We start from the raw sequence: 26,024 nt of genomic DNA, 5'->3' as shown, positions 1-26,024 counted from the left end.
AAGGGTCTGAAAGAACGTCTTAATCATTTCTCAGTACACTTCTGGAAGCTACTGAAATACTGTGGTGATGATTTTGGTATAGAAACCTCTAGAAAGCTTAGCACAGAGCTCAGTTTACTAACTACAGTACTCAGACAAGGCACTGTATTTTACTTTAACTTGGACTGAATCCAGATGCTAGCAGAAACTCTTTAGTGCAGTGTTGCACATTCTCTTTTTTTTTCTGTTTTCTTTCTTTACGTGAGAACATCAAGGCTTCCTCCCAAGGTGAAACAGCCCATACACTAGTTACAAATAATAGGTCTGAGCTTCTTTTAAAATCTGCTGAAATACAGAGCCTCTAAAATTTCTCAACTGTATTGCTGAACATTAAATAAATGGTTATGACATCAGGCCAGACTGTGCTCTTGTGACATTTTACTGGTGTAAGTCAAAGGACTTGCTACATAATCCTTATGCAACTTAGATAAAAATTAGATCCTCTTATCCTAGGATATCAAATACCCTCTTATCTAGTATACTTATCTAGTCTCTTGTACAGGAGACAAAAAGTGTAAGCTCCCTCTAAAGAAACGTCTGCTTAATACTGTCATCAAAACTTTATCAGAAAAGTTAAATGAATCCCAAAGGCTGCAGGCACAGGAAGCCTTCAACCCTCCCCTTGCAACACTTCCACGGGAAGACCCCAAGGGATTTTTGTAAGAACGTTGTTCTCCTGCAGTGTATGGAATGGATATGCAAAGCATCCATCTATTTCTTTGGCTTAAAATTCCTCTGCTACCAGAAAAGCTTGCAGAAAGATGTACAGGAGTCTCTTTTCACAGTCTCCCCTTTGCTGTCCTTCTGCTACAGGAAGAGAGCTTTCTGTACATTTCACTATCATTCATCTGAGTTATTTACTCTCTATATTGCAAGACTCGCATCCTTTCTACATTTTCCATCTATGCCCCTTACGGTCAGAAAGCCAAAGAGCAGAGAGCATTACTAGTCTTGTCATAAGGAGCCGAGTGCCAAAAGTGAGGATCCAGCACTGACAGTATTGCTGACGAATGTTGCCTTTATTATATAATAATATATTTTACTGCTGCCCTTTACTACAGCTTTCTGGAGCTTTAAACAATCCAAGACTACCTCAGACGTTGTATAACGATCCCACTACACTTGTCCCTGAAACACTTTTATTTTTTAAATCTATACCTGCAATTTCTTTAGGGTGTCTGAGACAGGAAGGGACTGAAACCCATTTTCCTACCCACGGGGTCCTTACAGTCATACTTCGGCAGATGAATGGACCGTGACTCTGGCTGCTAGCATCACCAGAATGAAAGACAACTCCGGTTTTGCTAGAAAGCCAATCCACCTGATAGCAGACAAAATGTGGAAACTCTTCGAGAAATGATCCTGTATTGTCTTGTCTGGATGGCACTGGTTAGATGGCACCATCCAAAGAGTGTGTAACAGACCTGGCTGTGCCTAAGAGTACTCTTACAGACACGATGGGGTTGCATGGAGGCGAGTCTTGTTTCTTGTGGACCAGCAAGGAAAAGCCCTAGAAAGAGGTTTATTATGCACTTCAAAACACCAAGTGCTTCCCCTCTGTGAAGTGTCAGAGGTTAAAGACCCAAATCCAAGAGGTTTTTTTGAGTGTGTGCCTAGTTTCATCAGAGGATTAGCACTGCTAATCTCTGCAGTATGGCCTGGAACATAGAAAACCAAAATTACAAGATAAGCATGAGACCTTTTAGAAATGCAGGTAAAGCAATATTGTGCTTGAGATAAGGAGAACCCAAAGGAAAGATCTAAGGAGGAGAATACATGAAAATTAAAGAAACAGGTAAACAAAAATCAGTTGGCAACACTAATTCAGTCTATAAATTGAATCATTTGCTCCCTGAGAAGAAACAGAATCTTAAGCATTGTTCCTGAGATGGCAAAATAAAGTACAAATGTCAATCTGAAATAAGGTACTGGGATCAGGATAACACTTTTATTTTTCACAGGGACTTTAGAAACTTCTGTTAAAAAGCTAAAGGCACTTTAAGGAAAACACCACCAAAACCAAAGCGCCATTAAGGTCACTCTTGGTTCTCTTTTTCCTGAAAGCTATCCTACTTCAGACTACAGTGTTTACTAAGACAGTAGGAGGTGGAGATGTAAATGGCACTCATTACAGTGTCATTAAGCAGCCTGACTGTTAAGGGACGGGAAGTGCCCGCAGGTGAGTGGCTGGAGAGACAGTGGCACTGACTCACAGCAACACTGCACAGCTGTAGGTGTGAATGAAGGGCACCGGGACTGAAGCCCTCTGGGCAAAGTTTCAAAGCAAACTACTGCTGCATTCTGCCTTGCTCTGTCTTCGTTTATCAAATCAAGTTAAAACTGGCAATTGAATTTGTTATTTCAATATTATTGGATGAGTGAGGCCAGAAATATTAGAAAGACGGACTTGTAAGCTAAGACCCATAGATTCTCTGAGCCATCTCTCAGGTTGGCTAGATATTTCTGCCATACACAATAATCCACTAGCAACAGTAATCAAAAAATAATTGAAATCCAAGTGAAAAAGAAGCCTTTTTAACCTGGAACATGTCTGAATGCATTTAAATAATTCTGGATTTGCAAACAAATTGTTCTTAATGTACTTACGTGTTGGTGTTGGAGGTAGCAGCCGTCTCCTAGGAGATCTTTTTGTATCATAACAGATCTGTGAATCATCTTCCTCAAAAAAACCATGTGGGTGATGGTAACCTTTTGGTCTTTCAAAATCTGAGTCATGGCAGTGATATCTACAGTGGTAATCGTATATATGCCTGCATTCAAAATATAATAAAGAAAATGTTATTTCAGTCAATTTCTGTAAATCTATTAGATCTCTTCTAGATTTTCAAAACTACTCCTTCTCCAGCAAGATAACCAAACATTACATTATAGAATTGCATGAGTCAATTTTAAAATCCAGTTTCTGTGTGCAAACTGATTTTGAGACAGTGAGCATACACTTTGGTACCAGTATAGTTACATAGTAAGTCCTCAGGTGACATTTTTATCGAATTATATTTTCAATGAAGTTATTCTTACCAGTACAGGCTAAAATGTAGGACCTCAGTTGTACATTGCTTAAAAAAAAAAATAAAAATACTCTGTTCTACTGCCATGCGCTCTTGTGAACCCTGGGTAACATGTGGAGCACAGAAACTCAGAGAACGGAATTAAGCCTTTTACATCCTGGATACTTCTCTTGTCAAAAATCAAATTTTGGAAGGGTGTTATTTGACTGTAATTATCATATAAAAAAATTAGCGACCTGAGAATACTGTAAAATTTAGCTTTCATGCAAATCTTAGCTTTTATGCAAATCAGTAAGATGCAGATTACAGTACCGATCTTGCCAGAATTCAGATGGGAAAGACAGTGAGTAGAGGAGGAGGAGGAGAATTAAGCATGTCTGGCACTTGTGCATAGGCACTTATGGATCTAAGATAAAATGGCAATAAATTCCTCTACTTCTGGGCTGGACTTCTAAATAAAAATTTATTGACAGAAGTGGAGGATATTTTTGAGAAGTTACTGAATTTATTCAGCAGAAGGGAAACATAGCTATTGTAAGGAAGATGAACACAATCTACTCAAGATCTTATAAATGCATATATCTTTCTACACCATAATGAGAAGGTGAATATTATGGAATTAAAAATGTCATGAGATATTTGGGGAAAAGGTGCATTGTTTTTTTTAAAATAGGAAACCTTTCAGTATTATCAAATATAGGTTCTGTTCCATGACAGGTTGATAGTCAGAAAACACTGGAACAGTCTCACATTTTAAAGACTAAATCAGGAATATCGGGACTTCTTCCCAAAGGAGCACCCAATCATTGCCTGAAGAGCTGGAAACCTATTGTTTATGTACAGGAGCGATCCTAATGTAAAGTTAGGACCTGCCTTGTTGCTGAAGCCATCCCTGCCTGAGGCCAGTGGCAGAGTGCTCAAATCAAACTAATCTGGTAATGCTCCAAGCCGTACTAACTTGGGAGCCACTGTTCCAAAATTAGAAAAACCCACCCCAGTCCATTTCTGGAGAAACTGTGTGAAATAAAGTTGCAGAGAAAAGCTTAAATTTACCAGAATTAAATCAAGGCCTTTTCTTCTTAAATCTGAAATTAAGATATTGAATGCAAAGATCACAGCAGTTAAATACACAGTATCAGGCAAGAGTTGTTAAAAAACACTACTGGACAGAAATACTCTAATTAACGAGGATACTATTCCAAGTTTTGGCTGGAGAAGACAGAAATGAGTTAGAAAACAGAGGAGCCAGGTCGTAAAACTAGAACTTTGTAATTACAGCAAGGAGCCTCAGATTAATACAGATTTGGACATTATGCAGCAGTATAAATTTGTAAGAAATGCTAGTAGTTGACTAAAATTCAATTGATGGCATTTCTGTAAAGCTTATGGATAAACCTTAAAAAACATCTATTCCGAACACATTAAGGCCAGGACAGCTATAACAGTGTTAAATGTTTGTACTAAGGAGATAAAAAACAGTACAAGAGGAGGATTATTAATAAAAAAGTATAATGAGAATTTTCAAAGGGAAGTCATCCAATTCTTTATTGGTCCAGCTAGTACTATCTTATGATCTCAGTCCATAGTTTACCAGTTTCATCTTTCTTTTTAAGTAAAATTAAAAGAAGAAAACTATTTCTAAAGGTTCCTCTCTTTTAGCTTGATCCTTCTTCCATTGTATGTGAAGCTTTATTTATAAATGAAACGCTTCTTTGGTGATGCACTGTCTAGTTTATACTCAGTTCAAAGGAACTTTGTGCTTTCCTTTGAATTTGGTACGGAAGTTTTGCTGGAGTCAGCATATGATGCCCAATACAAAAGATGTTTTGTACACACACTATTCCTAGTCACCGTTTCACTTGCCAGCAGTTGCAGAGTATTAACTTCATGAGAGAATTTTCCGTTTGTGTGCTTAGTGAAGCCTTTACAGATATGTACCTAATTTATTGAAATATTTTTCCCATTTTAACAAATATCCTCACCTGCTTCCTGACAACATACTGTCTTCTTCATAATATTCTTCTCCACTAAAATATTCCTGCTCTCCCAAATAATGATCATCATTGCAATAGTCTTGAACGTCACGTTCTTCACGGCAAATAGTAGGTCGACGCCCATCACCAGAGTCAGATCTGTAAGTAGCAAACAAATAATTATATTTTTTTATATGAATATAAAATATATATTGTGTATTTTATACACAGTTCATTTAATATGCTTCCCAGAAAAAAAAAAAACAGACAAGCATTAACAACTGTCCTATTGTCAGAACGTGGTGTTATAGTAAATTGCGCAGCACTACAGTTCAGAACATGACTATTTTATCTGTTCCTTAAAGACGACCTCCCTTTATTTCCATCCCCATTAAAAAAGTTAATATGGGAATGCTCAATGAAGTCAAATATTTTTAAGACATTTTTACAAAATATAGATTCAGAGTACTTTGAAGAAACACAGCCTCTCGCAAATGACTGAAATTGCCAAATGGCTAAAATATTAAGGAGCACTCACTGAGGTATTCCAAGAAAAATCAGAAACGGATGTGCAAATCTAGATGTTAAAAACAGCAATGCACTTCAAATAACACAATAGAACCTATTTTTAAAAGTTGCCTCAGAAAATATTCAGACCAGTAAAGATTTTGGGTCCCCCATAAACAGAACCGTACACATTAATATTTATAAAAGCTAAAGCCAGTGGGTTTTCCAGTCTTTGCAAGTCAGTTTTAAACAAAGGCTACCATTAGGTGTGATCTTTTGTCTGTTGAAAACTGCACAAACCTGCCTGGGCTTTTAAAAGGGCTTGAATAATTTTGAACTTTACCAGAGGTTCATCCTTTTAGAACAGGCAATGGAAAATCTGACTTAAAAAATCATCGCTTAAGTTATTCAGCATATGCATTATCATACAGTTAATTTTGGAAATTGTACTGCTTAAAAAAAAAAAAAAAAGAAGAAAAAGGAAGGCGGGGGGAGAAGAGGAGGAAAGAAACTACTTTGTCCTCTTTAATTATGTCAGAACAATATCAACTCACCTAATGTATGTTTCATAGTAGCGGGTTCTATCCAGGTAAGCCATGAAAGTAAGGAGAAAGATATTTTAAAATCAGGTAGTTCAGAGAAATTCATTAGTGATTACAGTGTACATGCTGTGACTAATCATTTCACTTTAAAAACTACTACTTTCAAACCTTACTAAAGTTATATATGTTTCCCATACATTGGAGCTATGTTTCAAATACATTTCACACATCAGTAGGCAACAGAAATGAAGCTAAATATATGAATTAATTTCATGTAGCATAAGTTTTCTTATAGTGTATTTATAATATACAAATTCATTGAAAATCAAATACATATTTGTAAGTTTACCTCCTACTGCTTGGCCTTCTACGTTTCTCATGATCAGTTCTGGAGTACGAATGGTAGCCGTTTTCAGATCTATGCTCGTGATTTCCAAAATTTGTGTGTTTTCCATGAACAACTTTGGACATGTTGGCATTATTGAGATTGGCATTGGTTGAGTTTGGAACTTGCTTTCCTACTGAGTTGTGATGATGATGATTGTGGTATACAGAATTTCCTGCCTGAGGATAGATATTTTTCTCAGTCTCACTTGCAGATGGAATTGAAGGCCGCTGAACATGTAAGGGACGGTGTGTGGTGTTGATCTGTTGAAATGAATCTCGTCTGTCACTGCTAATATGGTTTATATGGTTGCCAAAGAGGGCACCATTCCTCTGTTTTAGGGGAAGAGAAAGAAAAAATTACATCAGATACCTTAACAGAACATATTGTTGACAGTGGTAACTTTTCTCTCCTACATGCACACAAAAGTAGCAATTCAAATAATGTGTGATTTTTCTTTCTAATTTTATGATGCTTCAGATGGGGTCTCCTGAAGTGATAGAGGTGTGATTGTGATAATGACAATATTTGTCTTTCAGAGTCAAGTCAACATTATGCTGTGATCATTATTCTTTTTCCGTACAACTAAATGTGACATCCGGCTTTCTCCACATTCTATTACGCAGGAGAAACCTAGATTCCCCGTATATGAACATGCACCAACTTCCTCAGAAAGGGATGTGTCTGCTCAGTTTTTGAGAACACTTTGGTGGAATTCTCTCCTATTCTCCCAGAGCATCAGTTTGCAACAGGCATCACTCAGACAGGATGGAGTGCCATGCAACAGCTTGCAAGCGTATCTCAAGTAGGTCACGTTAAGCTTTAGTGCTTCCATTCTTTCACCTTGCAGAGGTACAAGAAAGAGTAGTAACTCTTTATCAGCCCTGAGAGAGTGTAATGGATGGTGAAAGAGAGAATGAAGTGCTAAGTTATGACTGTGACATGCAGCTCTCTCTTTACATCTGACCCAGATTATGTAGCCTCCCTGTCTAGGCAGGTGTGGGTCTTGGATGACAGCAGTCTGTCTTGAAGCTCAATCTAGGGAAGACAGGAGGTAATGATGGTTGGCAGAGAAATGCATCTACTGATGGTAGCTGCAGCACTGTCTCCAGTGCCGCATCCTCCTTTTTTGCAAAGGACAATAGCAAGCTATGGGGCTTCTGACATAATTACTGCAGAAGCATGCTTTTACATCTGCTTCTTCTGAAATGCTTGTGAAAAATTAAGTTTTCTTGCTGGCTGACAAATGGTTTGCAGATCGTTCCTGATTATAACACCAACTTCATGTGTTCACCATTAGACTGAATATCTATAGAGTAAAAGAGGAAAACTAATCTTTTTTTCTGATTGATTCTTATTGATATCACTCACAGGAAATTGGAAATGGCATTTATATTTAGCTGACTGCTGTGTAATTCCAGGAATTCATTTTAAAATATGCAGCTCTGTGTCTGTTGTAGTTTGGCTGCATAGAATTTCATTCTCTTCTTCCTATCTACCACTGCAGAAGTTAAGACACTTGCAATTTTAAACCTTGCCACTATCAAAATTTGAGATGGCAAGGTTCATACCTTTTCTTAGGATTTGCCTAAGAAAAAAAAAGAAGAATTAGTGAGAAAGAATTAGGGGCAGGAGAATCACCCTGCAGGAACTTCTTCCTAAATTTATGATGATGTGCAAGTGTCCTGGTAATACCATTTTTATAGATATAGATATACATAAAATATACTTATTTATAAAATATTTATATTGTGCTGATTTGAGGGGAGATTTATTATTATTATTATTCCATATTCAGGGATAAGCTCATTCTTTAATCTCATATTATACGATAAAACAATTAACGTAGCTGTGTTCTGACATTACTTTATAAACATCTTCCTCCTCCTCTGGATTGTTTTCCTCTGGTTCATCATCTTGCAAGTCACAGGATATAGCTCGGCGTATTTCAGGGCCAATATCATGAAGTGTCCTTAGTCCTGCCTAAATCAATGACAATATCATAATACATTAGGAATACAAATTCTTTTTCGTTCTTTAATTACAGGTGTGTTAATTTATTTTAAAGGACAGTTAACAAGTTTTTGCATCCTGACATCCATAGAGGATGCATTCTACTATATATCTCTTTACTGTTATTAATAAAAGGCTTATATTCCAGTACAACCCTGTTGAGGTGAGCATGTCTTTATTATCACAGTGTAGATCCTGACTAAAAGACCAGTGATGCTTATGGAACCCTGTGGAAATGAAGTTCATTTTATGATAAAGTTTAAGTAATCAGCAAGAACTATAACAAAATGCATTTCAATGAGATGCATATTTAATGCTAAAAACATGTTTGCAGCCTGTGTCCACAAAGGAAACACAAAGAGATCTTTGCTATAGCAACAGCAGTTTTAGCAGAGCTCAGATGGAAGAGAAAGCAGTGAAATAATTCCAGCTCATCTGCACTGCACTGTTATATGCAGATATTTGATTCAAAGCTTTAGTCAGGACAGAAAACCATCTAGCTACAGTAGGCTGGACCTCAGCATAGATTGGTTCATATTCCTCCCAAGCCCGCTACTGCAAGCAACCTTTAGGAAAAAGGATAACGCTGAAACTGCCAAGGACAGACCTGCATGCTTGAGAGAAAACAGACATCATACTCAGGGCCAAGAATTCAGTGCTTTTGTATAGGCCTTACTTCCTTCAGCAAGGAGGTATTTTTCCTGTTTTAGCTCTAGCTGTCATGATCTGAAGCAAAAACCACAGTCTTGTTCTTCCCAACTCTATTTTTTTTATATCTCCTCAGGTTCAGAAGAAATCAAAGATTTGTTCGTTTAGCCCTTTACTAACACTACACTTACCCTACTAAAAATCATGCACAGCACTTGGCTCAATTCGTGATTATGATCTAAAAACCTAATTTATTATTTTTCTACATTTTTTGATGCAGATGCGAGGGCTGTCCCAGCCCATCCGAGCTGTACTTCTATGGCATGACACTGACATGTTACTTGCCCTGGGGTGGCAGGAAGATGTGTAGAGAATTTTGTGTGTTTCAGAGCCCCAGACGGAGCTGAAGGACCTTGGAGGGCATCAAACGTGACTTGGTCCCATTCAGGCTGCCTATCACACAGGCTGCCTGGAGTACACCACAGCATCACAGTCAGGTTTCAGCTCAAAATGGAAATAGCTGGTTTGCTGGGGAGCAAAATGGCATTTATGCAGTGTGGGCAATCAGAACCTGGGAAGGGATGAACCAAAAAGCTTTGTATCTACCAGTGTAGATTTGCTTTAGGCTCCTCTTCGGGTTTCACTCATACCAGTATTTCACTTCCCGAAAACGGCACCTGACTGATCATATTAGCTACATATATTTGGCAATTATATTTTCTTCCTCAGGGATGTACTTTGAGAGTTATGCTATAATTGAACAAGGCTCTAAAAGTCATTTACTAGTGAGTTAATATACCTTTCATGAATACATTGTGCTTTCTCCCAATTCTTAGGCTTATTACATAGTGAAGACCTTACCAAGGTTGCTAATGTCATCATTTTGTAGGGTGCTAAAGGGAAGTAAATTTACCACTTTAAGGTACAGATTTCAAAGTAGAAGACCAAAGGCTTCTATTTATTTAGCAGAGGCAAAGACAGTATTTATTTAGCAGAGGATTACTATTATACTATGGTTATTCAGTCATTAGCAAGAACAATCACTTGCATTTCACACTCACTACCTGCTTATTTAATAGCAAAGAAAACTAGAAAGGACAAAATACCTCAATGCTACACCGACACTTTAACATAAAAATAAACTGAGGTTACTATGAACAGAATACAATGCAAGAACTACTAAAATAAGAAAATAAGCATGCAGAAAAACAGCTGAATAGACCTACGCTATAGCAGTGAACATAAGAGACATAGCAGTCAAGTCGTGATTCCCCAGTGTTATTCATCTTCATAGAGCCCATCTTCTAACGCTGAAGCTGAGTGCAGTGCTCTGCAACTACACAAAAGCTCCGTGCTCTCAGTCAAACCCAGACTCCCTTCAAGCTAAGCCTTTCTGTGAACACAACACTCGCAGACAGCGGTATTAGGAATTTTAACTCTGACAAAAAACTACTAGCTTATATTCCTGTCTGCCAAATTGTGACAAAGTACCACAAATATATGCCTAAATGCTGAGAAAAGCCATGTGTTTGGCAGCAACATAATGAATAGTAATTTAATTTTGATTACTTTTCCAACTGCCTTCTGGTTTACTTCTGGGCGAATTACTCCTCCTTTACTCAAGAGAAAGCAGGCAGCTTTTATCATCTCATGTCTCTTCAGTAATATTCATTTTCATGTAACAGACCTCTTGCAATGACACAGTCAACAGCAGAAGACTAAAACCTAGATCACCGTATGTAAAAGTATATGTTGGTTAAACTAAACCAATCAACTTTATTCACTCATAGCCAGTACTGAAGCCACAGGTTCTACAAGCAACATCTGCCTGCAGAATTAAAATATTCCTCGGTGTTATTTGCTCTAACAGAACTACCTACAACAATTTTCTGAACTCTATCATTAAAACAACTACTCCCATGTACTGTCTTATTTTACCTGGTGTAATCTGACAGTATTCTAAGTAATTTAAGAACAATTTTTATGACAGGAGAGCGCTGCATAGTGAGACAAATTCTCACACTGGGCTCCTACTGGTAAGACAATCCTTCATGAGATCAGTCAGCTACCACTGAAATAGGGATGATGTAAAAATGCAGGAATGGGTACTTATATATCAGTAGGAAATTCCCTTCTCTGAACCACATTTGATATCTTCTGAGAAGATCATAGAGGCAGCATGGACTGATAAAACACTTGACCTTACCTTCAAGCACTTCAGAACCAAATCAAAGGTCTCCTAAAAGAACACACAAAAAAATCAAACCAACCTTCACCAAATATCTGCGTTAGTTTACAGGGAAGAAGGGTCCTTCTGATACCCATTTCCCTATATAACACTGCCCATTTTAGTCCGCCCAGCAAGAACCCTAGAGACACTAGAATGCACAGGAGGCCAATGGGCATACATGTTGTCCTCCATTTGTGAGGTTCTAAAAACTGCTACATTTAAAATTTGAGAGAATTTCTTCTCTTAGAAAAAAACCTGAGTAGACGGGACTTTTCAGAAAGAGCCTGGATAGTGATTTGTTCTTTCTAGTTTTAGAAAACAAGCATGCTTGTTTCTTTTTCACTACAACTACTGAAGTTCTTAGGAGGCCATCATTTCCCCAAGTAGAACTTTATGAGACCTGTTGTTGTTATTACGTGTAAAGATTCAAGACTAGTCATGTTCCTGAAGCATCATGCTATAATGACTTTTAAAAAAAAAGTCAAATTTGAGTGTCATACAGAAATTACTTCCTCACAGTCTTTGAGCATGGCTTATCAGAGTTGCAGAGGAAAGGAAATAGCAGCTAAATCCTCTTTACTTTTCCCAAATGGAACAACAAGTAGACAGTGATGACTGATATAAGAACTTTCATAACATTTTCTTTGGTTAGTGAAGATTACTGGAAGGGTCACACTCTTTCTAGTCTCCCTTATATCCCTTTTTTAATGGCAGATTCTTTAATTCCTGAAGATTTTCTCATGTCCAGAGAATTCTCACCTTTCCTGAAAGGAAGCTTCAAGATTATTTTATGCCATTTCAGCAGTAAAAAACACCTTTAAAATTTTTCCCTAAGTAAGTGCAAATGTGAATAATAAATATTGATTTATTTCCTATTTTTTGAGGACCAAAATACAATTCCCATCATCTCAAGAAGCAAGGGGGCAGTTCTGCCATCATATGTACATCTAATATCCATCTCAGCTCACCGGACTGAAAACCTGCCTGGTTCACAAGGCTGTTAAATCAGTCAGGTGGATCATGTTTCTGACAAAATGTGTTTAATAATCCCAGTGTATTACAGAACACAAAATTGTTCAGTTCTGTTCATCTCTAGCTTTCCAACAGAGTATTATTATTTGCTATATACAAATGTCTTTGCCTAATGTACCTGTAACTGTAAAAAAATACATTTTTTTCCCTCACATGGGTGTTAATTTTTATGTGCATTTACCCTATACTTTTTAGTAAATTTTGTTTTCATCAAAGACATTGGAAGATGAAAGGGTCTATAACAGAATAACTAAAACATGCAAGAGACAAGTTTAGGTACCAGTTCTATAGGGATAACATTGATCAAAACTGCGTCATTGAATTATTCATGCTGTTCTGCAAGAGGACATCTGTTGTTTCTACTCAGGTTCTTCTATTTTGTTGTTTCTTTGAAATAGAGGAAGAAAAGAGATTAATGTTACTGTGTTTGATGGCCTCTAATTCTATTCTAGAGATTTCACTAGAAGTTTGCAAAAGAAGTTACTACTTATTCGGACATTTTCTCACCAAAATTTAATTTTTGATGCCTTCCTTGCTTAGTTTTTTTCCTCGTAGGCATAAGAAAGATGAGACTTATCAGTCCAATGGTTAGTTAGCAAACCAGTGACACACAGTGCGCTGAACAACATAATTACATAATAAACCCAAGCATGTCTTTAAATAGGCTTTCCCATAAATGGACAAGATGACTTCAAATTAACATGATAATTCTGTGCAGCTGTGCTTTATGAGGCATAATAGCACCTGCAATGTGCTTAGGATGGCACAAGGCACTAATACACCAGTGCTGGGTCCTAAACAGCATCTGAAGACACAATTAAAGATGCCCCTGTTTCTGACACAGCATTGAGATGAGACACATGTGCTTTCAAATGCGGAAATAATAGAACTGTAGGAGTCCCTCAGTGACAAAAAATGTCAAGTGACTAATAACTGTATTTCTGAATTGGTCATTTAGAAAGAGATAAGCTTAAAGATGCTTGAAAACCACCTCACGCCAAAACACCAGAACATTTAACAGTTAAGTTAAACACTAAAACATGAAACAGTTAAATATTTTAAAAAGACTACATTTAACAAATGCCAAATAGATTTAAAATCAATTTTCCACATCTATAGTCTGCATGAAACAGTAACAACATTTTAGATATGTCTTACATTAAGAAATTTGTGTGTAATGCAGGACTCCAGAGTCATAACTTTTAGAAAACCATTTAAATGCTTATAAATACTGGAACTACAAAAAGGTAATTTTCCCTACATCTAAACTAAGCCCATATCCATTTTGAGGTATGGTGCAACTTACATATAGATGTAGTTTAAGCTCAGTTTAAGAAGTGCAAGCGCAATATTTATTTAAAAAGTAAGAATCCCTATCACCCACATTATTTCTAGTCACATAAAATACACAAAGCTCCCTCTTCTGAGGCATCCTGTAGTGAAACCAGGAAACAGAAGAGACTTGTAAGCTTTGCTTCACAGATTTTAGAAGAATGATGTACATTTATGTATATTGCTATATAAATTCACTAGATCTGAAATAAAGCATAAACATGAATTCTAAATACTTAAGTCTTCAGAACTTCACAATACTGAAAGCCTGTGACTCTCAAAATGTTCATATAAACCATTACATATGTAGATAATGAATGTGTTTTTACTACCCGCTTATTCTATAGCAAAGAAAACTAGAAAGAACAAAACACCTCAATGCTACACCGACACTTTAACATAAAAAACTGAGGTTACTATGAACAGAATACAATGCAAGAACTACTAAAATGAGAAAATGAGCATGCAGAAAAAACAGCTGAATAGACCTACGCTATAGCAGTGAACATAAGAGACATAGCAGTCAAGTCGTGATTCCCCAGTGTTATTCATCTTCATAGAGCCCATCTTCTAACGCTGAAGCTGAGTGCAGTGCTCTGCAACTACACAAAAGCTCCGTGCTCTCAGTCAAACCCAGACTCCCTTCAAGCTAAGCCTTTCTGTGAACACAACATGAACATGGGAGCACAATTAAACTGAACTTGAGCAACATATCACTCCCTCAGCTGATGACTACTAGAGGGTTTTTTTCTTTTTTTGTTTTACTGTTTACTGCAGGGTTGATGTTACTTATAAAATTTGCAGAGAGAAAAAATAATAATTAGTTTAATCTGGAACATGTTCCCAAAATCAAGTTCAGCTCAATAAATCGGTACTTTTGTGTACTTGTGAAGGGAAATATCCTTTACTTGTATGTATTAACAAAGAGGGTAACACGTAAATAAATGTGAAATACAGATGCAAATGTTACATAGTTTACAGTAAGTATTTTCCCTAGGAAAAATAATGTAGAATTAATTCAGTTGCTCTAACTACTGGACGAAAGTAATTAAACTTGTTCATGCTTCACTTAACATTTATTTTACTAGCAATGTGACTACTCTTTGGCTCAATACAATTTTCCATCACTACAGAAAGACATCTCCTGAACTACTGCTACAAATATAAGTCTGTTCTGATTTTACCCAGAAAATATATTTGTTCTCACTGCATAAGTATCAGTCAATAACATAAGAAAGGCACTGCGAGCCCTAAGGATTTTTTTTTCTCATGTCCTAGGAGCATGTAGAACACCACAAAAATGACAGTAGATAGAGAACATGAACTGGTCACCTATCATTTCAGAACCACTTGCTTTTCTTCCCTTCATAAGGGGTGAAAAACCCTGGGTCTGCAGAAAACAGACTATTGTAGTTCCAAGCAATAATGTTATTTCACTCCTGAAGATGTTTTTGGTGACAATATGCAAGTCTAGACAAACTGCTGGTGGTTATAATTTGAAGCGTCCTTTTCCAAGTGAGGAGGAATTTGACACTTCACGGCAAAAACCACTTTACTCAATAGCCTAAGCAGATAATCCCCTGAGACCCACTTCACTTTCTAGACTGCTTCCTCTTCTCTGACTACACGAACCCAAAGAGCAGCCTGTGTTAGGCTAACAGCAAATGCTCCATCCTTGAGGAAAACCTGAGCTCTACAGAATAAAAATCACCCTGAATGCAGTTATTGTGGAGTAAGAAGAATTCCTGCTTGCTGCATGCTTTGGCATTCACAAAGCAAATCAACTTTTGCAGGGAGCTCTGTTCCAATTTGCTAGCTCAGCCCAAACTTTTATTGTTTCTTCTCCCCCCCTAAACATTTCTCAAACTCAGTATCAGAAGAAGCTGATTTCTTTATTCGAGATGGGTCGAGGTTCTGGCCCCAAAATTGTGAGGGGGCTCTGCCAGTGACATTCTCCTGACACAGGATGAAATTTTGGTGTCATGCAACCAAATAAAGTTCAGGCAAAGGATGAGATTTTCACAGTTTCATGTCTTAAAATGCCTAACGTCTTCATGACAAAAAAAGTACTCTACTTATTCTGGTGTTAATTCAGAAGCTGCTGATTTTACAGCTTCTACACTGTCCCCTGAGAGGCAGACACAGCCTCTCCTCACATTACAGGGCCTGAAAGAGCCTGATAAATGCCGGATGCTGTTGAATAAAATCTCTTATAGAAGTAAATGTCGGCCCACCCACCACTATCAGTTTTGCTTCTCTTTCTCTAGTTTAGCTTGTCACACTACAATTACAGTGCAAAAGAGCCACCTGCATAGTGAAAGAGGCATTTCTAAGAAATATTTTATCAAATTAAGGACCAAGTATCACTACCTTGCAGAGAGAGAAATTCAAGTAGGCTAAAGAGAAATGGAAGGGGAAGGAAAAAAAAATAATCTTTACAACGGGTGTTTTTAAAGCTCTGTTGTCCTATTAGAGAATTTAATATCAATTTTAAATGTATCCAGTCTTGTTAAATACTTGTCACTGATCAAGATCAACTGTAACATGCTCTTACTTAAAAGTTTCAAAAGGACAGGGCCAGCAGTTTTAACAGCACTGCATGAAAAGTGCAGCTCATTTCAAAGTGAAAGCAGAATTAAGTGCAACTCCTTCAAAAAAATGCTTTGATTTTGTTGGCAGAAAGGCAGGCTAACTCCCCATTACCCATAAAACCCTCAGAACCTTGGAGGGGATAAACCACACCTTATTTTCTTATTGTTTTTTCTTGATGTTCTGCATCTCTTGACATCTTTGATGTCAGAGAAACAGCAGCCAAGAAGATTGCCTTAGTGTGATTCCCTGTTTGTTCACATCTTTATCACTGACATCAGATACATAAATATCATCAAGGCTAGGTAGCTGATGCATACTGCAGGTTATAAATATTTTTGTTTTGTTTTATAGAGCAATATAGTAAAGGAAGAACCCAAAGCAATAGAAAACTTTTACTAGTCCTAATTTTTCAAACATTATCTGAAATTAAATTTGAGAGTGTTAGCATTGTAACTTCAACTAGAAGTAATTAAGGATGCAAGAGGTGTGTATGTAAGAAAGCAGGGTTAAGTAAAACAGTTAATTCAGAAACTGTAAGAACCCTATTAATTATTTTCTCCAGCTATTGAACCACACCTAACTCAAAACTGCTTTTCAATAACAATATACTCTTTAAAAGTAAGAAAAAAGTACATCCCTTGCATTCTTCAGAAGTGAAAGGATGATAAAAGTTTCTTGAAATTTAGGACTATTTTATTGACAAATATACACTAATAACTGGTTCAGGTAGGATAAGAGTCTTGATAAAGTAAATTTTGCTGTAGTAATGTGGCTGTAAAGTGCTGGAAAAACATTTTGATGCCAATATAACTGCACACATCGAAAGCTTTTATGTAGTGAATTGTGCATGACAGAAAAGACATTTGGGAGAAGGGTAAAATTAAGGTGCCATTGATTTTAGTTTTTACATCTACTGCCAAAACTTCTTGCTCTGATCAAAAAAAGTCTATCTTTTTACTTAACCTTGAAATTAAATTCTTTTTGTGTCTCTCTAAAGATAACATCTTCTAAGAATAGTATTTTTACACATGCTCCTGAGTCAGCCTGCCCTCCTGGGTCCACGGATTGAATCTTTAGCTAAATAACGTGGCTTCCAAGGGAAGATTTATTCTCAGACTTGTTGAAACAGGACTTACTAACATGACTGTTGTAGGCCACCAGAAATTTTGTCCTGTGTTATGCAATTTTCTTCAACTAACTAAAGATGGTGCAGATGACTCCTTATCTTTTGTACTAGATTTTTTTAGAAGTGCTTTTCTGGCTGAAAAAAATTACTTTTTATGACCTTGACTTCTAGTTGTAATATTGTGAAGATTTTGCTTTGCAGTTCTAAAAAATCTTACAAGTCAAAGTTCTTAAATTATTGTGCATCATTTTTCTGCCAATGTTAACATAAGCCGTTCCATCAGAAACAGCAGCATGAGAAGTAAATGTTTTAAACAGTTTTAGCTAAAAGGAAGGTATCCAACTTAATATCCTACAATATAAGTAAAGAACTAGTAAAAAAACCCAAAAGTAGGTGTAACTCTCTTGACTCTCTTGGAGGAAGCAGTGCCTTAGGCCATGTGACAGTTAGTTACATGGTTTTCCCTTCAGTATCTTCAAAAGTACTAAACAAAATGGGGGGGGGGGGGGGGAACCCCCACCCCAAAACCCCAAGGAAATACCGCTGAGAACATAGGGAATAAAGGAAGGCAAAGGGGAGTGATCTACATTTAAAAAATTCTGTTGCATTCTCATAAAACAGGGAAAATGGCAACATCCATGTTGTTTTCTCCCCTTTTTACAGGAGAAAGGAGATAAGGAAGGCTAGGCTAGATAAGGCAGCAATTGCAGGGTTTATGAGATCCTTAGGAAGCATGTTCTTAACTAATTAACTAGCTCTGCTGCTAATTCCGACTACCCCAAGAGAAAGTTACAGATGTCAGCAAAAGTACATGAGGATTTATTGCTCGTATAGCTTTTGACACAAACTAGAACAGTGACACTGCTTTTATCTGCTGGTTTGCTTAAGGACACAACTGGTTTGCAATAGGGTGAGATGTTGATGAGAATATGGAAATACAGTTGGTCTTGTTCCTTACAAATAGAAGAATCGGATGGCTGGAAAGCCTTTACTTACTGTAGCCTGATAAAAATATTTTCCTCATCTTATTTAAAGCTTTAAAGAAACAATTCCTAGTATAGGAAGGTTCTGAATGACAGAGCTTGAAAAACTAGACAAACTTAGCCCAGCTTCTGCTTTCATCTCTTCTAGCAATCTAGAAAGCAGAAGCTGTTTGCAGTGGTATTATCATGACTACTAGATACTGTGAAATCTTAACTAGTTTAAAGGAGAAACTAAAGAAAAGCTGCTGCTGAAGTCACATCCCTGCCCTGGTTACAGGAAGTTTCTTATTTCAAAAAGAAAGTTCTCAAAACAATGAAAAGATAACGTAAACACGGCCAAGAATAAAAATAAAGGTCCCGTATTTACTGGCAGATTTCAGTGGCAGCAACTCAGGTGTAGCTGAAGATATTTTTCCCCTCCAGAGAGGAAAGAAGGCTGACTAATTTAGTACTTTTTTTTGTTTACAATCTGTTCCACACATACCTTAGGTAAGCAAAGTCAGATGCTGCAATACTGTATGTGCAGTTTGTATGATTAGTTTATGCAGAGATATAAAAACAAACAGTAATTTCATCTGTATGAACTGGGTAATAAAGATATAAATCCACTGTGATTGCTATGTGAAGTTCCTTCAGTGTTCACAATGCAAGTGTGGCACATATTGACATAATAGTCATCACAATTTCCCTAAGAAATTGGGTGAGAGACAGAGTGATATTGCATGTTTCTGCTTTTCTTAGTTTACCAGAGATATCTGCAAATATTATCTTACTTAGAGTATTTGAGAGAATAAATGCAAAAACCAGCTACTATTAACTCACTGAGAACTGAAATAACATCCTTATAGTTACAAGCCTTTCACAGATCAACAAAATTTCTGTAGTTGAAGTACAAGTTGATGGTATACCCACAAATTACACTGCCAAAAATGGTTGTTAACAACTTAGGCATTTTAAAACATTAAATTTTTACAAGCATTTAAGCTTTGGACAAAGCAAGTCTGGAATGAGGAGGCTGAAAATGGAGAGACATCAAATTTGTGTACATTATAAGGCCAAAAGGATCCTCTGCGATCATTTGTACTAACTTCCTTAAAATACATCCCACAGGACTGTTCTCAGGGGCATTGATGAGAAGGAATCAATTCCTTGATGAAGTAGAATATCTCTTTTAGAAAGATATCCAGGTCTGTTTTAAACCTGTATGCCTATATAATTAGTTATTCTAACAAACATGGCGTTTTGACTTTGAACTTGACTTGCCTCCCATATTGAATTATGTTATGCCTTTATATGCTGGACTGAAAGCCCATGAGACAGTGCTTTTTCCTAACCATAGGTTTCAGGTTTCTTTGAAATGGCATTTCCACTTTTATTTCATAAATCAAGGTGAGTTACCAATGAATTGTTTGAAAGACAAAAGTAGAACAGAGGAAAATGGGGAGAAAGGAAGAAGGAACCTTCCCACCTACCAGTCTGCATTATTTTAGTACCACAGGAGCATTGTTTTAATCAGCAGAAACATAAGTGCCATGCCTTGAACCCCATCAGCCTTTGTAGGTTCCTAGCAGAGATTAATGGTCATTTTTTTAGCTGTTCTGAATTGAGAAGTATTTGTCTAAAGACAGAAGAAGAACTAATTCTTTCCAGTTTCATCTTGCCCTCTGTCTTTGCTATTGAACAGGAAGTGTAATCTGGCAATAAACAACAGAGCACACTCACATTTGGAAACTCAAGTGTTTGTTTCTATATTGTTATGTGTGCAACTTTGAAAACACAAGTGGAAAACCATAATACTGTGGCTTAAAACTAACTTTGAGCTCCTTTTGCTCAAATGCTTTTGAAATGAAGAAGTCTGCAAAGTCCTTCCTAAAAATCCAATGTCTTTCACTTCCCTCTCTCAACTGTTTCCAGGCTTTTTCTCTCTTCCATTCCCCAAAATTTTCTCTTCTCTCATGATATGCAAATATAGTTTATACTGTAAGTATAAACTTGCAGTAAGCAAGCAATGTGCTCACACATCAATAGCAAGAATTGTGATGAATCTTTCTCTGCCTGTTGCATTTCTTATGCTAATGGTGACTGGGAACAGAATGTGTGTCAGAGCTGCCAGCAGAGACCTTCTTAGGAAATAGGAATGAAACAAATTACCTGCTTAAGACAGCAAAAATAATTCTGCTAGATCAAAGTACAAATCAGCAGGATTTTTAACAAAGAAAACAGGATCTGAATGAGATTAACACATTCCTCCCTTTTTAGAGAGTGTTTTTCACAACATATTCCTAAATTTTGGCATCAGAATAAAAAGCTGTCAGAAACATCAAATATCTTCATAGTTTGTAGGAATCTACTCAGCATTTACTGAAATTCAGAAAGTTGCAATTCAATAAAAATGGTGCAGTGTATGATGTCTGGAATTATCTGAGGACAGCCTTCCATTTGCCTGTTTCAAAGTTCATAATACAAAGGCTATCACTGGACAGAAGTTTTCAGAACATACTCTTTAGATCACATATACTCTATAGACTGCTTGCTGCAGGCCTGTTGAGAGACAGATGGCCAAATCTATTGTCCTGGTTTCCATTTGATAGCTTGTTTTAAGAGACAGACAGAAGTATATGACATTAATGTAGTATGCTAATGTTACTTCCTATAAAAGAAATCAATGAATGTGAAGTTTTAAATTTGCAAACATTAAAAAATACTGATAGGAAGGTATTTCTCCAGTAATCATAAGTGGAAATGAAAAAGAACAGTGAGAATTAAGAAGAAAAATGTTACCACATCAAAACCTCTGTACTATGAGGTAATGCATATTAGGAAGTTACCCGAGAACTGGCTTATAGCATTGTAGGAAGGAACACAAAGAATTAAATAGTTAAAGCAAAACAAAGAATGGAAATGATATCTCAGAACTTCATTCATCTGATTTTACATCAGCAACTTTAGACTATGGATGTATCAACTAGACTTGCTAAGAAATTTTATAACCGTTGCTACTGTTTGAGTAATCCACAGAGAATAACTTTTTGCACTTACCTTGTTATAGACAGAATAGCAGGATTATGTTTTACTTTTCTGATGAATAAGGGCCAAAAGTGTCCCAGCTAAATAAAATCCTTGTAGCACTGCACAATCATCAATATTCATCTACCTGCTATTTCAAGTAAGCTCACAAAATGGTTAGTTAAAAATGTAAAACAAAATCACCTGCAGAGCAATCGTGGTATTCTTCGCAGGATATTTCCCCACCAGTCCTTGTTCTTTGCGTTTCTTGAATTTCCTAAAGTAGTCCTGTATCAGGAAGGTGGCATAGAACTTCCCCACGGTTACCTCATCATCTAAATGAACAGACCAGACAGATCTCTCCCAAGTCAGCACATTTATCAATAGCCTGTACACTCATATCTGATTTGGGGGGAAAAACGTGATGGGTGCAATACGTACTATGCTTTCAGCTTACAACAATGGAACCTGTAACTAGCTTAAAAGCAATGTTTTAGCAAGCAGTTTAGGCTCAGTCAGTTAAGTGAACTCACCCTTAATAAAGAAAGAAGAAAACACAATATTTTACCAAGTCTCATGTACTTCTAAGTAAGTTCATGTAAATGTCTAACAAGACCACAAACGTTTGTATATGCATAGAAGCTGAAAGACTGGCGTTAGTTACTTGTAATAAATGGATTAAAATAAAAGCTACTATGACTTACATACACTTCTGTTCATAAGAGTGACTCTATAAAAAAAAAAAAAGCTTACAACATCTTTTTTTTTTTCACTACTAAACCAAATTTGCTTAGTCAGTCTATCAATATAGCACTGTTCTGATTGCATAAGGACTGTGACATCTTTACAGTCCTGCTTTGCTATGGACATTTTTTTATTGATGTCATGCCCTCACTGTAATACCCGAGCATCTTCCAGTTTGAATTTTGTTTGTGTCCCAGATGCTCATGTTGGGCTGTATCTTCTGCTATCTTATTGTCACCCAATAAGACAGATTCTAGCCTCTGAGGAAATCCCACAGTGGTTACAATGTCACATATGTTCTATGAGGCTCTTGTTTAAGTGAAGATGTGGTCCTTAGCCACCTTCTAGATGGGTGGTGATGATAATAGTAAATATGAAACAACATGGCACTTTCCCACATTATTGTATTGTATCAGCTCTGCAATGCTGATAGAAATGAAAATAACTTCCATCAGTTTATTTAGTGCAATTCAAAAGATAATCAAACAGCAAGTACAGTAAAACCTAACATTTTTACAGAGTCACTGTTGTGAACAAAATCCAAGTTTCAAAGTTTTCAAAGTTCAAAGGCAGGTATCTTATGAGGATATCGAAATCGCCTGGTTCGTAGCATGTTAAGAATGTATGTGCCTGCTTTATGAGTCCCATGGAATCATTCAGCTGTGCAAGTTTGATCTCTTGATGAGTAACGCTTGCCAGAAAACTAGGAATAGTTTTCTATTCAAAAACATTGCTTTTGTTTTCACACACTTTTTTCCCCTAGAGGTATCTGGCGTGAAGTTAGCTATTCCCCTTTCTGCTGTGTTGCCTGATCTCTCAATTTGTTTCAGTATCTTGAGATAGCTATTTGCAACATGGTTGCTAGTTGGCTACTGCCATGCATAAAGGAGGGCTGGTGTGTTTTAGGCATCAAAGTTCCCTCACTGTTAGGTCCCACATCCCGGTGGGCAGTGAGTTCCTGTCATTCCAGTTGTCCTTGCTGGGACAGACGGGTGCTTAACACATCCCAGGATCTCGGTTACTCTGTACAGTTGTGACTTGACTAAACACAGAAAATCTAATCTGCCCAGACACATTTTAACACATCTTTGTTAGAAAGTATGGATTTTTATTTTTTTTTTCAGTGCTATGTGATTTGTTTTCTCCATATTTTAACTCTCTAATGGAGCTTTAGGATAGGCTTGGGTTTGGGTTTTTTGTTTTGTTTTGTGGGTGGTTTTTTTACACATGAACACATTCTGTTAAGCAAGCTTTTTCTCTGATTGTCAGGCAAATTCTTGAATCGATGGTCACAAACTGTAACGTCATACATTAACATTTGATTAAAACAGAGTCTCCTTGTGTCTTCCTTTTATCAATAATAATATGTCCCAATGTATCTCACTAATGATAGTATTTCAAATAGTATTTTTACCTGTAATATGACAGCTTTTACTAATTTAAATTTAATTAACTTTCTTCTTTTTGTGACTTGTTTTCATATCGATGAAAAGGATGGGGAAATCCAATCCATGTACAATACCGTTTAAATTAATTTTTGTTTCTGTGACATTTATCTCAAAATGAATTCTCTACAATTCAAAATAAGTTCCTTTCATTGTAATGTCTGAAACGGGCTGTATACACGTGAGAAAGTACGACAGGCTTTAACTTCAGTAAAAATGCACCAGGGATGTATTCTCCCAAGTGTTTTATTTGTCTTTAAATGTATCAAAGCAAAAATAATTATAATAATTGCTTTAAAATATCTTGGTTGGGAGACCAGTCTGTTGAAGGAAATATCTTAGCACATTAAAGAGCCTGCTCTGCCAAATACTGACATCTCTTCAAAGGTCTGAGTCCCCCCCCAGTTCCCACTAGGAAACAGGAGGAACTCCATAGCTTACAAGAAAAGCTCTCCAGTCTACAGATTCAGTCTCAGCAGTAAAAAGCTTTTTAATTGACTCTACAAATCTAATTTCTCAACTTTTTGTGAACATTTGCTTTGATGTTCATCTGTACTCTCCCTTGGCAGCCCCTCAGGAGACTAATGGTGTTTTGTATTAGGAAGAGATCTCTTATAAAGCATCTAATCTAAACTTGCCTTCCTTAGTTTAGCTGAATCCATTGATCTGCAACATAGCCTTGGTCAAACTGCCCAGATAAGCTTTTCCCCATCCTTTATACTATATTGTTTCAAGTATTTGAACAGAGCTTTTAAGAAAGTGATATAGCAAATGGCTCCTAGAAAGAACAAGCACATAGAAGTAACAGACTTGATATAACAGATACTACTATGGGTTGCACTTAGAGCATGTCTCAACTCAGGCTATGACACTGCATGACTACTGACAGTACCTGAGATGACAGTACCTGTGAAATCCCAGTATGAAGAAATTAAGGGCCCTTATTGATCACTCTGGACATGCACCAACTTTTTATAAGCCTATTAGATGAACGCATTACCAGTTTGCTGAATTGTGCATGCCAAAGTCTATATGTAGGAACAAGGTGCATGTGTATTTCACAGGCACAGTCAGTCGTACTGCAGACACGTGCACACAAGAACTGAAGCCTGGCCAAGGGGAGCCATCCTTGACTTTGTTTTTTGGGTAACACACATATAGCCAGATATGGACAGGTATAGGGAGGCAGCTAAGCATAACTGACCACAGAATAGACAAATCTATAATTACAGTTAGTGACAGCAAAAGGAATCATTTCAGTAGGAATTTTTTTGGAAGAGGGCAAGAAGTATTAGGCAGGATTAAATGGGCTTGCAGGGGACTGGGGAGTTTAGAGAACACAGGTGAATCTTGAGTGAGTTGTTTGTATTTCTCTTACTCGCTGGTTTCCTAAGAATGTTAACTCATTCATACATTCAGGCATTTGGCTGACATCCTATGGTTTTGCAAAGCAGTTTCATTTTTCTGTATTGAAAAAGTGTTGCTAACTATGAACAGTTTAATTAAGTTACAGTAATGAATAATTTAACCAGTACCAAGAATTAACTAACTGTCCATTTCTAGTGCATCTATTTATAATTCAGGGAGAAAAAAAAAAAAAAGCTATACTGATTATTTTCATTCTGCTCTGCAAATAATTGCTCTTTGTGTTCTGGAGGCATGGTCATGAGGAAGTATCTAGCATTCCATAATACCAGCAAAAGTAATACTGGAGAAAAACGTTATAAATGAGACCGCTCAATACTTTCAAGTGCAAGTGATTTCAAGGTATTGAATTTGGATGCTTTGTTGATTTATATTGAAGAAGATCTTCTGTCTCCTACCAAATTGTTATTATCAGCTGTGACTGGTGTTATTGTCATATACAATTTTCTATTGAATATTAAGCATCAATAGAAACCAATTTCTACTGTATACTAAGCTATTTTACACTCCTGTGGCATATGAATGCAAAAGAGCTGTATTCCTCTTTCTTCTAGGTGGGTTACAATATTTTCAATGTTCAGGTAAGTCGTAACAAGGTCCACAGAGAAACAAACCAAACTGAAATCGAAAATTCATGAATCTTCAGGACTTCCCAACATTGTTCTTATTTATACTGGGTTGTAGAAGTCATACTGCTTCCTAGCAATTGAGCAGTGATCCAGGTTTTCAGCCTTCTAGCTACACTGAAGAGCTACATTTGCAGAATAAATATTAGCAATGAATTTTAGTATAGCTGAAAATAAATATACAGCTTATATTCAGCAATGAAATGAAGCCGAAGTTAACAGTCAGTTACTTTGTAAGATTAGTTCTAGGAATGTAATCTCTACAGATTCTTTGTCAGATTGATTTAGGCAGGCACAGCTCGCTATTCTGAAGCATGCATCTCTATTTCAATAAAAAAATGTAGGGG

General features: G+C 36.8%; 1 protein-coding gene across 13 annotated transcripts in view; it reads right to left on the bottom strand.

The window, feature by feature from the left end:
• CACNA1D (calcium voltage-gated channel subunit alpha1 D) overlaps window positions 1–26,024 on the bottom strand; it is a 238,737-nt gene that overhangs the window by 5,587 nt on the left and 207,126 nt on the right. For all 13 annotated transcript variants that reach the window (XM_049826575.1, XM_049826566.1, XM_049826573.1 and 10 more), the window contains 6 exons: window positions 21,642–21,772; window positions 8,342–8,458; window positions 6,440–6,807; window positions 6,103–6,129; window positions 5,051–5,200; window positions 2,647–2,810 (listed from right to left, as the gene is read on the bottom strand). In XM_049826575.1, coding sequence (XP_049682532.1) covers window positions 2,647–2,810; window positions 5,051–5,200; window positions 6,103–6,129; window positions 6,440–6,807; window positions 8,342–8,458; window positions 21,642–21,772 — 957 coding nt within the window. The remainder of the gene's footprint in view (window positions 1–2,646; window positions 2,811–5,050; window positions 5,201–6,102; window positions 6,130–6,439; window positions 6,808–8,341; window positions 8,459–21,641; window positions 21,773–26,024) is intronic.

This window comes from Accipiter gentilis, chromosome 23 (assembly GCF_929443795.1).
Source record: "Accipiter gentilis chromosome 23, bAccGen1.1, whole genome shotgun sequence".
NCBI lineage: Eukaryota > Metazoa > Chordata > Aves > Accipitriformes > Accipitridae > Astur > Astur gentilis.
The sequence above is the reverse complement of the archived record's forward strand: the minus strand, read 5'-3'. Positions and strand labels throughout refer to the sequence as shown.